Consider the following 13,709-nt stretch of genomic DNA (forward strand, 5'->3'; position numbering starts at 1 on the left):
CCAATCGGATCACTTCAGAAGAGATGGATTAAACCAATGGGAGTCTTATGGAACACGTTTATGCTTCCTTTATGTGCTTTTTGAAGCTTCAAAGTTTTGGTCCCCTTACATGCATTGTATGGACCTACAGAGCTAATATATTCTTCTAAAAATCTTTGTTTGTGTTCAGCCAGAAGAAAGAAAGCCATACACATCTGGGATGGCATAAGGGTGTGTAAATGATGAGAGAATTTTCATTTTTGGGTGAACTATTCCTTAAACTATAAAAATAGCCATGAATTAATATTGTATCAATTTCCATGGTTTTTCCAGGTCTGGAAAATAAAGGTTTTTAATTCTCTGATACTTCCAGGTTTTACATAGCTGTGGGAAAACCTGAAGCTCTTGAATTGACACTCGCAGTGTTCAAACCGGCAACCTTTCGGTTATCAGCACTGATCTTTTACCACTATGCCACAACAATCCCATAACTACATAACCCTTGAGCACATTTACATGCACAGCAATACGCTGATAACCAGCAAAAATCTGTTTATTCCAAAAATCTTAAAACGCAAGAAAACCATGTGTACACGAGACTTAAAATCATCTGGTTATTTTCTGCTTTAGATGTCAAAAAGTAAACAAGTATGCGCACAACACGTGTACACATTGGATAATCCAGTAAGAACACCGGTAAAGGTGTTCACATGCAACGTAAAATCAGGCTAATGGGCAAAAATCTACTCATGTCGATCAGTTTTTGCTTAATCCATTTATGCCCTTTTCCTGATAAAGGAAAACCATGTAAGGCATTTACATGACCACACATTGTCAGCTTACTAAGCATAATCAGCCTAAGATCATACATGTAAACACTCTCATTGATTCATTAGTTAGCTGGACCAGTCTGTATATTGATACATTATTTCACCGATTCACCCATTAGCTTGTACCTCTCATAGCTTGACTACTAAGTACAGTAAAGTTCTTTGTAACATAAGGGATGCTGAAGCACAATAGAAGCATTGTGAGATACTGAAAAGGCAGCTGTCTAAATTCTAGGGTGAGGCAGGAACAGGAAGCAGCTGAGAATTAGCGAGAATGCAGGACCGGTTAACTTGGTTTTTGTCAAAAATAATGACCTCTCAATTCCAGCGACGTGCCCTGAGGGAGACCATTTACATTAGGATAGAAGTTAATTAACAAGCTATAAAACTACACCAGTAGCTTGTGTGTCTTTGTCTTCAACACTTTGAGCCCCTCATGCCATCCCAGAATGGGTTTTGGTTGAGAAGAGTCCAAAATGTAACATTTTACACTACAAATCTTGACATCATCAGTCTCCTTGGTGATCATGATATCAAGCTCGATTACATTTCCTAGAACCAACTAATGTTCTGCACATGCGTCAAGCATTAGGAAGTGTAATCGAGCTTGAAATCACAATCGTGCTGAGAAACGGCAGTGGCACTATGTACAGTGAAAAAAGCAGTTACATTTTGGTCTGTTCTCACCCAAAACCGATTGGATCGTTTCAGAAGACATTGATTAAACCACTGGAGTCATATAGATTATTTTTATGCTGCCTTAATGAGCTTTTTGGACTCCATTTACCTGCATTGTATGGACCTACAGAGCTGAGATATTCTTCTAAAAATCTTAATTTGTGTTCTGCAGAAGAAAATCTTGCACATCTGGAATGGCATGAGGGTGAGTAAAACTATTCCTTTAAATACCTGAAATTAGTTTTGTAGACAAATTGTGCCAACATAAGAATTTCTTTACAAAACTAACATTTTAATTAAATTTTTTATAATTATTAGTATTATACTTAATGAATTTGCTTAATAAAATAACATTTCAATATACATTTGTGTCCTTAAAGGGAAAATTCAGTCATTGTTTACTCACCCCTGTTTTGTCATAAGACCATATGATTTTCTTTCTTTTTCTTAACACAAAGGAATAAATTGTGAAAAAATGCTCAGTGATGTCATACAATGGCAGTTTACGGTGACCACCTCTTCAAGCCTTATAAAGGACGTAAAAGTATAATTCAGCCTAATAAATTATTGTACATGACTCATGCCTTGTTCTAAAAGCATACAATGAGGTTTGACAAACCGAAATCGAAACCTACTGTATTATTTAGTGAAAATGTTCACTGACTGTTAATCTCCTGTGCGCATTCATGAGAGTGCACGAGAGCAGCAGCACACAGCCCCCACTCGTGAAATGAGGTGTTCAAGCGAGAAACCACTTTGTTTCACTTCAACCCGACCACCAGCGATATTAACAACATCACTGACATCACTGAGCACAATTTTTTTCATAATTTCTCCCCTTGTGTTAATAAAAAGAAAGAAAGTCATGTGGGGTTAAAACAAAACAGGGGCGAGTAAACAAATACTGAACATTTTGGTTTCTACAACATTTCTGGTAAAAAAAAGAGATCGATATGTCAAATGCAGTTTGCAGAAATTGTCACATGAAAATAAAATACTCCGGCAACACTGTAAACATTCAAGTGCCATTATGGCAGAGCTACTACAGAAAGCAGCAGATGAATGGGGAATCACTGAAAAACGTGTTGCTGTTGTGACAGACAATGCTTCTAACATGACTGTGGCAGCGCAGCTGGCAAACTATACCCACATCAAGTGTTTTGCTCATACAATTAACCTGGCCTCACAGCAAGCATTAAAAGTAGCAGAAGTGGCACGACTCCTTGGGAGAGTGAGACGTGTCACTACTTTCTTTCACAGGAGTACTGTGGCCAAATGTGCTTTAGAGAGAAAGCAGAAGATGCCAGAGCTCCCAATGCACAGACTCAAGAGTGATGCTGTAACTAGATGGAACAGTGCCTACGGAAATGTTGAACAATTTCTAGAGCAACAGCCGGCAATTTGCGCAGCTCTTATGTCCTCAGAGGTGAGAAAGTCTTTAAGTAATGTGTTCACATTAAATGAGATGGACACTGCTAATGCTGAAGATCTGGTCAAAGCTCTTAGGCCAATGCAGTCAGTGACAAATATTATGTCTGGAGAGAAGAATCCAACATTGTCTGTCATTGCTCCACTTCATGCCGAGCTCCTGCGTGAAACCAAGGACAATAATAATGATGACTCACCAATGGTCAGAGAAATAAAAAAGCAAAAGAGGTATGACAGTAAAGTGGAAAAGAACACTCGCTATAAATCCTCAGCACTTGGCCCCAGATTCAAGGATTTGCCATTCCTGTCCATGGTAGAGATTCAGGAGACCTTTGCCAGAGTGGCTAAAGGGGCTGCGAATCTTCTGGTAGGCTTAACTACTATAACTATGTATAAAACATAATCAAATAAAAAAAATAATAAAAAAAATGCATTTTATTGTTTTTATTATATTAATTAATGTATTATAATATTTCATGTGAATTTAAATATGCCAAGACTTAAAACAAATTATTTGAATTAAATTAATATAAAAAGCTTGATTTGAATGATACAGTATATATATATATATATATATATATATATATATATATATATATATATATATATATATTATTATTATTATTATTATTATTATTATTATTATTTTTAATAACATGCTGCTATTCAATTCTGTATTGCAGGGAAATCAGCAGTCAAACCAGGAGACCAACCCTGATTCTGAAGGGAAACAACCACAACTGGAGCCTCAAGATGAACCCTTGAAATCTGCCCCACCACCAAAGCGTCAGAGAGCTCTTGTAAACCTTCTTGGGAAGACATACAGTACTGCTCCTAAAACTCCACTCAAGTCAGCATTTGCCATAGCAGATGAGGAAGTAAAAAATTACTGGAATGCCCCATCACTGCCACTTCCAGAGGACCCTCTTCGTTGGTGGCAATCAAATGAGAAAACCTATACAATTTTATCAAAATTGGCAAGGAAATATCTATGCATTCCAGGAACTAGTGTGCCTGCAGAGAGGGTGTTCTTCACTGCAGTAGACATAGTTAGAGCTAAAAGGAGCACACTCACTTCTGAGCATGTAGACAAACTGCTCTTTTTGAGTAAAAACATTGTCATGTCACAAATAGGTCTCACAGATCCAATAGCCAAATACCAGAAAATCTGCACAATTTACACTTTATTTTAGTTTTATTTATTGTTACAGTGTTCTTTATTTTAATATGTTTAAGTTGATTTTAAGTTTCAAGAATTTGATATTACAACGCATTGTGTGTTCAGTGAACATCCAAAAACATTGTTTACCTCTCAGAAGGCTGCTTTTTGTTTAAACTACCTTTCTAAATACTTCAAGGACTTGATATTACTATACAGTTTGAGTATTCTGTAAGTGAACATCAAAACACATTGTTCACCTCTCTGAAGGCTGCTTTTTGTCCCTTTAAGTTGTGAGGACTGCAAGACTTATTAACTTTATATGTTCACTTCTCAGAAGGCTGTTATTTGTTAAAAGGTCAAAGTCAAATGTAAAAAGACTTTTTTGACTGTCAGTATTGTTTATGTCAACAAATAAATGGTTCATATACAAATTATTTCAGGCACTTTTATATTAACTGAAAAATGCAATTTGTGATTTGGTATTGGTTACCCGTTTACTAAAGTCCCATGAAGAAGAATAAAAAATAGTGATATATTGCAGTCTTGAAGTCGCAATACACCAAAAATAAAGAATCGCAATAATATCGTATTATGGCCTAGATATTGATATAATATTGTATTGCCAGTTACCTTGTGATTTCCACTCCTAGTCACCATTCACTTCAATTGTATGGAAAAAAGATGTAATGAAAGTGAATGGTGACTGAGACTTCGTTTGTTTTCCTCAGAGGAAAAAAAGTCAAATGGGTTTGGAATAGTGAGTAAATGATGACAGAATTTTCATTTGTGGGTGAACTAACTTGAAAGGCTATAGAAAATGTGACTCCAGCTGTTTTGATGTACTGTAATTTTGCACCAAGTCTGAGGTTGAATTGAAGTTAACAGGAAAGACCGTATGACCTCTAAAACCTCTTTCCACCTTCCTTCTCTTTATTTTAGCTACAGTCATAAATGAACGTTAGCTACCTTATTACACTTCAACGAGAGAAAATATAGCTGATAGTTTCATCAACGTTCTTGAACGACGTACAAACGGAAGATGAAACTGATTGATTCGCCATCGGCAATCTTCGGCCATTCATAATTTCATTAGCATGGACCCCACGCCCTCAAAGTCACCTGGCGGCGGCTCCCAGAAGACGATACAGTGCCATTTGCCTTGACGGCCATATTGATTGATACTGGTTGCCTTGCGTGAGAGTAGGTGTGCGAGAGAGAGTGTGTGCGGAGGGAGGGAGGGAGTGGCGGCCGATGACACACTCTCCAGGGAGTGAGTGTAATCTATAGCAGGTCTTCGCTAATGTTTGATTGTTATTCGAGAAAGATGCATGACATGCGAGAGAGACTGTGTGCTCTTTCTCTGCTGTGTCACTGGGAATCAGACTATCAATTAATCTGTGGATCCACAGACCAACAAAGAGAGCAATGAGGTGAGAGGCAAAGAGATTGAAAAGATAACACACAGAAGAGATATTGGAGGATGGGAGGAGATGGAGAGAAAAAGTGACAACATGTGGGTTTGGTTTTCTTTCACCGTGAGGTAGGGACAAAAGGCTCATTTAGAGGCATGGCAGCAGTGTTAAGGTGGAAAGATACTCGCAAGCACGTGAACGCAGGCACAGCAATTCATAATCAAGTACGTGTTTCATTCTCAACATTGCCACAAGGGGCCCTATAGCGAGATTAGTGTGAACTGTTCACTTCTCTGGCTAGTTTTCTCTCTTAAGTAAACTACACTCATGGCGGATCAACATTTTGAAAAGAAAATTGCTGAGAAAGTAAGTTAAAGTCAATATATTTACAGCAACTTACCAGAATAATAACACATCCAGTTAAGCACAGATGTTTGACAGTATCTCCAACGTCCTCTTGAGTACTCATTTGTTACCACCACAGTAACTACACTGCTACATTACAATCAACAATGCCGTCTGCAAACTGCGCGACAAGCATACAGGGGTACAATCGTAGCATGCAAATGACTTCAAGGGGACTTAATAAAAAAGAAAAAAAAAGAAACCACCTGCAAACCTAGCATGATGCTACCGTTCGGGAAGAAATGTAGCCTTAGCTACGGGATGGTGAGTAAAAATAACACAAAAGTAACTTTCCAATAAAAAGTAACAATGTAACATCATTAAGTAAAATCATTAGTTACGTTTTGGGGAATAATGTTACAATGTAACATGTAACATAATTAACCTATTACAAAAGTAACATTCCCCAACACTGCACAACAGAATGTCAGACTTGCATACCAGATTCTTAGGATCTTTAAAACTCAGCTGAGAATTTGTTCGTTTCCCAAGACTTTATAAATAAAAAATACACACAGAAATCCCAATGTCAATATTCATCTTCGGTAAGCAAATAAAATACCTGTTGGCCTCAATATAGCCAATATCTACCCACATCATCTGTGACAGGCATTTGGCAAATTCACTTTGCATCTAAATGCCTTCAGGACCACGGTTGCATTTGGACTGCAAAAGTCTACGTTTCAATTCCAATTTAAATGCATAGCGCCGTCGGAGAGTGAGGCGTGAGTCACAGACAGGGAAAGTGATGAACAGGAGATGAGTCAAAACAGATGGAGGGACAACAGTTGCTCTCCGCACCGGGGTCCAGCAAGGGGGGCCGTCGAACTATGCGCGAAAACGCCAGCATGTGTCGTTTCTGGAAAGGACGATGATCAATCCTGTCTAGGGTGAGCGCTCCAAACGTGATCCTCATTATTAAATTGCAACGGGACATCGATTGTCTTGTCACGGGGTTTGGGCGAGTGGACTGACCTCTGACCCCCGCTAGGGTTTAGGGGTCAAAGGGCACACACTCCACCTCCACCGCGGCAAATCGGGTTCAGTGCATTCCATTTCACCAGGTCACACTGTCGTGCCAAATTACGAGGCATGTCCAGCGGCTAGCTAATTATGTTACAAGATTCCCTGAGGTTACTGTGACAACCAAATGGGTCACAGACGGTGAGCGTCTGTACCACCCCATATGAAAGAGAAAGGGACGAGAGAGAGAGACATTCTCAATGTCAGCATCTTGACATGCTCCATTTTTCAACAGGATTGAGAAAGCAAGACTTTCCAACATTACAAATTAATGTCTTTGCTGATTTCCCAGATAAAGATTCTTATTTTTTATATGATCAGTGATTCAGTGAAAAGTCACCTTGGCTTTCTCAGCACACTTCGGACAGATTCATTGTACCTCTTTGCCCTACAAGCAACGTTTTGCAGCTCATGCTAATGTTTTAAAATGGAAAAATGCCAAATAAAATAAGACAAAACAATACATCTGTTCTTTTGACACTTTTTCAAATGCCATCTTAGGTTAGGCTATGCTTGAAAAATATGCTAATTAATAAATGACATGATTTAGGAAGTATTTTAAAGGTGAAGTGTGTATTTTTGCCCAAATAGTGTCAAACTTCTGAAATAGCAAAAATAATGGCCGTTTACAAACTGTTTTTTCGAAGAATACACTTGTCTGCCATTGGTTGAATAAAAAGACAGTCCTCCCCCAAATTCAGGCCATGGGTTGAGCCAATGTGGCTGGTCTGGATTCTCAAACAAACCTACAAATCCATGAATCAACCTACAAATGGCTTGACTTATAGCTGACTCTAGGAGGATTTAAATTTAACATAGAATTTTTTAATTACACACTTTAGCTTTAAGAAGTCCTACAGCGACAAGAAAATATGAAGCTTCAGGTTGCAGGTTAAGGCATTGCCACTAAGAAAGTTTTTTTATTTATTTTTTTAAAACAAAAAAACACTATTTATCATGTGCTCCTAAACTTGCGCCCTTGCAGTGCATTCTGTATGTAGAGGACTACAGAGCTGCTGTCTTACCGAAGTGTTCTGGCACTGAATACACGAGCTGTTGAATCGGACAGCAGGAATGCGCTGGATTTTGCCCTGGATGTTGAAGACGCACTCATAGTTCTTTTGACCCGACTGAGGCTGGGGCAAGTTGCGAGCTCGCAACGTGATTGGTCGAACAATTCCTGCCGGTACCAGGATGTCGGTGCTGGGTAGAATTTGTGGGCAGCCCTGAAAACGACAAAATGAAAAAGACAAAAATTCAATGTTAATTCATTCAACAATTTAGTATTTCCAACAGAATTCCAAAAAGCTTTTTTAAAATTTAAAACAATTTATGACAACAGAACTCTTTTGTGAATATGCATTCTTCTCAATGTTTTCATATAAACATCTACTCCTTTGTCTCCTATGTTTGCCTCATTTTGTCCAATTCAAATGGCAAACTCACAACTAGGGTAAAATAAAATGTATTTTGTTGTGACGCTGTAGATTCTGCCACTTAAAAGCAGTGCAGGAAACAGTGGCTCATATATATCATAACTAATTCTATTTTCACTCAAAGATGACACTGATTCCAGATTATTGAGCTAAGAACAAATAATGTCCATTCAAGTGAAACTTCACCTACACATGTAGTGTTCATTCTCAAGCAAACAAACCAGAAAATGGTAGAAAATGGAAACAGAAGCCATTTGGGGAGAAATAACTTTAAAATCCAGCAATCTTTGGCTAAAAAACCCTATTACACAGCAGTTCCATCCGTCTCCAATTTTACAAACCACGGGTTCTTCCAGCAGATCACACAGATGAAGCGGTAAATGAATATCTTTAGTCCTACGTTTCATCCCGCACTAGAACAGTCATTACGGTCTACTCTACCCGTTACCGAATGTGGCATTTATCAATGACACTTAGTGAAGTGACTTTTGATAATATGTGGAGCACAGCCAAACTGATGGAAAACTATCATCATATCCCCGGATATATTAGCAGGTAAGTAAAAAAACACATTCAACGTACTCCTATTCATCTAGAGAAATAGGTATATACAAAGAAAATGAATTGACCTTTTACTAACCCTTGCCTTAAAACATTACTGACCAATTGTACCCAGCTGCACGATTTTTACTGTCCTTTACGACTGACGCTTGACATTTTGTCAGACTGTACGATACACATCTTAGCCAAGACTATGGTCCCAATTACGCCGTTTGACAGCGTTGACTTGGTGTTATGTAATCTGGCTGTTGCCAGACACAACACGACACACAATTTCTGACACTGCAAGAACTTCGTCTGGGTTAAGTTAGGGTTAGGGTTAACCCTAACCTATCCCTAACCCTTCTCAATCTAGTTATTTATTCTGTGAACACACTTTGTTTGCAGAGTATGTGTCAGACATTTAGCAAAAACAAGGGCAAGAATGCAGGCGTTTGAACACGATCCCAACCGCTCCACCCCAGCTGCGCATTAGAGCATATTCCAAATGATGTGTAATCTATTTAATACAGAACAATAATCAGGGTGGCAGTAAAAGCAATTTGCAGGCAAAGGAGTAATAAATCAGGATGGCTAGCCGGTGTGGCTGCTGCCCAGCTCACTGTCTCCCTGCGCCCAAAAAGCTGCGTGTTTAACAATGATGCAACTCCTTAACCCAGACCTCCATCTATCTGCGCAGGTTTGTGTATCAGTGCAACGATAAATCTCATTTTCATATTGGGTGTTTCAAAAGAAGGATTTACTCCCTGTAGAGGCAAAGGGGGTGCACAGGTGGTGGTGGTGGTTGGGGAAGTATAGCATGCCTTCATACTGCGAAATGAGTACGATGAATCACCGTTAGTTCTGCAGAAGGGGAGAATGAGAACTAGTAATGATAAATGACTCCACATAACTGGAGGTCTGTAAACAAATACAATGTCTGTGCATCAATTCCACAGGCATTAGAATGAAGGTGTATATGAGATAAGATGATACTTAGGGATGGGTATATTTAAAGTTGAAGTGTGCATTTTTTGTGTTAAAATGCTTTTTTCCATCCCAGATTAATATGCAGAGACAACGATAAGTAAGCCATTTGTAGGCTGACTTCCTCAAGGAGTGTAAACATTGTCTCTGTGGCCCTGTCAAAACAGCATCTCGTCCAGCTCGACACATCCACATTGGCTCAAACAATGGCATGAGTTTGGGGCAGGAAGGTGGGGGGAGGGATCGGGAAACCTGTTTTGTGTCTTATTTTCACAATTCTGTTTGCTGACGCTAGTCACAAAGACATTACACACTTCAGCTTTAATGAGAAGACACAAAGCTCAGTCATAAAAAACGATATGTGAAAAAGTTTTACATTTTGACATTATTTTCATGACAGTTTCGCACATTTTATTGTAAAACAGTAAATGATGGTAATGAGTATTATCACTGGAAACAAAAGGAATAGTAAAATGTTCGGACATGTTACCGTAATGAGAATTGGGAGGTAAAACGCAAAGCTCAGTCGTTTGTCACGTCACGGCACTTAAAAATTAAAACATGTTTGATTTGCATGGATGACGCTACCGAGCATGATATTACAAAAACAAAGGCCAAGTCAGATGAAACCCTTTTAACTTTGCGCCACTGTACTCGTTACTCATAGTTACCTGACCCCGCATCTTGATCGAGTGGATTACATAAGAGTTGTTCAGCTCAATACGATCTCTTTCGAAGTTCTAAAGTACCTCCACAAGAGGCTGATTCAAGGTGATGAAAACGAGGGGGAGAAATTACAAGCCAACGAGGACCGCTAACAGATTGCACTCACAGATATTTAGCAAAGGTGATTCTGCTAATGGACTATAATGGGCTTTTCATCAAGTTTTTGCCGTTTAGAATCGGGACACAGCTGCTTCATCATGTGTGTGCACTCAAGAGTTTTTGCAGATGACATCATTAGTTCCATCCAAAAACATCATTTGCAAAATAACGCCATTTTTAAAGCTCTCCTGATAATTCCTGACCATAACTAATAAATTCAAGCTATCATTTGGAACCAAAGCAGCATGCTTCAAACGCAATTAAATAAGGGAAGAAAAAACAAGTTACCTCTCCATCTAAAGAGAGTTATAGGGTGTTTTCAGACCTGTTGCTGGTTTGATTTGTTTTGAAGCAGTTGCTAAAATTGTTACAATATCTTCTTGGTTTGGTTCGCTTTCACAAGGCAATGTTTCAAAATGGACCAAAACTATGTAAAAGTCACATGTGAGCAAACTAGGGATTTTTGAAACGATGGCTTGCAAGTTGCTATGGCTGTTTTCACATTTGAGTCTTTAAATCTGTGCGTGCTTGCAAGTTATTTTCCCACCGAGCGGGCTTTTTCAAGCACAGGATAATCAACAAGGTGAGTCAGTTTCACCGGACCTTGTTGACATGTTAATTTTGTTCATCAAAAATGTATGGTTCTGAGTAAGTAGCCTAGAAAATGACTATTTTAGGCTAGGAATGCAAATTATTTTTACCCTGTTGATCAAGAAGGCTATTTTCAATGATGTGCCAACTGCATCTTTGGGATAAACCCTTTTATTCTGTGTGCACATCATGTTTAGAACAATACATTAGGGTTATGGCCTATTTTTTTCAGCTGTCATATTAGATCATAGTCTAATCCATGTCATCAAACTTTTCAGGACATTTTTTCTCTCTCGTATTGGTATTTGGCTTACCTATGAATTATTTTCAACAATGTCCTGACTGTTTCAATATGTTAAGTTACTTTTACTTGGTGATTTCCATTTAGAACAGGATTTTAGGGTTGCTCTATTGGTCCTGCACTATTCATTCAATTGTTTTCAATAATTATGCCTGTATTCGTGAACGTTGATTCATTAAATGCATGTCATGTTATTTATTTAATGTAGCCTACAATAATGATAATGCAAGTCAAGCACGTAGCAGATAAATGCCCCTTTTTCAGTGCAAGTTAGCATTGGATTTGGCTGTTGGAAGTATTTTAAATGGGTCGCATAAACATCATGTTTTTTAGGGTTTCTTTCTTTTTAGACTAGTCGACTTCAACATTTTCGTTTAAACGTCAGTGAAATTAGTTGTTCTGCACATCCCTAGAGCAAACTGTCCCCTCATTGGTCAGAATGTTTGTGCGCTGTTTTGGGATTTAGCTCATACATCAACATGCCGGTTAAAATGATATAGCTGAAAAAATTTGAGAACCGGTACAAATATGAATAGCCTATAGTTTATGTCACTGTTTTGCAAAACGTCACCGCATGGTACAGAATGCGTGTTCCAGTCAGAGGTTGCACTGCAAATAAACATTACCCAACTCTAGGATGGATAGGAGTCATGGTTCTTTTATCCGTCATTAGTTGCTTGTACATTACTTCTGCATTGAAAAGAAGGCCAGACTGGTCCGAGCTGACAGAAAGGCAACGGTAACTCAGATAACCACTCTGTACAATTGTAGTGAGCAGAATAGCATCTCAGAATGCACAACATGTCAAACCTTTAGGCGTATGGGCTACAACAGCAGAAGACCACGTCGGTCACTTTATTAGGACCATAGTGTGTGCACCTGTATTTAAAAATCAGAACTGTTTGCCCGAATGCATTCTGCCATGGCTTATGTATATGAGAAATCTCCCTCACCTTTTCTTTACACAAACCTGTTAACAACAGCCATTCTGTGTATATTCTGCTTAATTTACAAGACAACTGCACCCTGAAGACATTTCCTGACTGTTCCTTCTTAATGTCAGTTTGCTTGTACTCATTAACAAGCTCCAATCAGCACTTAATTATGAATTAAACAAGCCAGGGATAGAGTGTTTGCTCAAAGTACCTTAAAGGTTACAGATAAGATGAAGGGCTTGTTAACTCAAGAGCAGAGAGGTAACGCCAACGTTTACCAGTACATAAACTCTTCATGCTGACAGAGACTGTATGGCAGACACAGCAACACAACCACAAAGCGGCACAATCGCAATGTAATTTCAAGATTACAAAGAAAAAGAAAATTATTTAGATAAACTCACAATAAGATCAGGAACATGCATTCACAAAGTAACGTAGTGTTGATTTTAACTGTGATAACCTCACTGTCACGTCAGTCTTCTCATGGCTTACTGCTCTAATAAACTGAGGTAGCAACCTGTATCTATGCACTTCAAAACTGAGGGTAAACTAAATATTGCGCAATAAAAACACTCCACATTTCCAGTATGCTTGCATTTATAGTGACTCTTAATGACTCCATCATGACGGATTGCTCCATTTGGCTTTTTAGTAAGGCTCAATGGCTTCCTGCGTGACATCATAATGCCGCTGTCCTGTTTTTGTGCTTGTACGCTGCGGCGGTAACTGTATCCAGCCACCTGAGCAGCTGTTTGTTTCCCCAGTATGGTTTTTCCCTCGCACTGATTAGCACCCCATTAGGAGTGGCCTGGCAGCTCACTGTCTGTTGACAGTCCCTCCATTAACCTTATTGTGCATATCCCGCTTATCACACAGCTAAGCACTTTTCTCCGTTGAAACTTAAAAAGCCAGAGCGGGGCAAGGGAGATAAATTCATGCCACACATTTCAGGCCACGCAGGAAGTTAGAAGTATAGTTCACCCAGAAATGAAAATCCTGAAATCATTTACTCACCGTCAAGTTTTTCCAAATATGTATGATTTCTTTTTCTTTCTTTTTTTTTAACAGAACACAAAATATGTTAGGCAGAATGTTAGTCTCAGTCACCATTCACTTTCATTGCATTCCCCACCCCCCATACAATGAAAGTGAATGGTGACTAAGGAAAACAAAA

The 13,709-nt window shown here is 38.7% G+C and overlaps 1 protein-coding gene across 1 annotated transcript in view; it reads right to left on the bottom strand.

Moving 5' to 3' along the window:
• The window catches only part of plxna3 (plexin A3), a 243,431-nt gene that overhangs the window by 63,310 nt on the left and 166,412 nt on the right, over nucleotides 1-13,709 (bottom strand). The window contains exon 10 of the mRNA XM_051653449.1: nucleotides 7,943-8,143. Coding sequence (XP_051509409.1) covers nucleotides 7,943-8,143 — 201 coding nt within the window. The remainder of the gene's footprint in view (nucleotides 1-7,942; nucleotides 8,144-13,709) is intronic.

This window comes from Myxocyprinus asiaticus, chromosome 24 (genome assembly GCF_019703515.2).
Source record: "Myxocyprinus asiaticus isolate MX2 ecotype Aquarium Trade chromosome 24, UBuf_Myxa_2, whole genome shotgun sequence".
NCBI lineage: Eukaryota > Metazoa > Chordata > Actinopteri > Cypriniformes > Catostomidae > Myxocyprinus > Myxocyprinus asiaticus.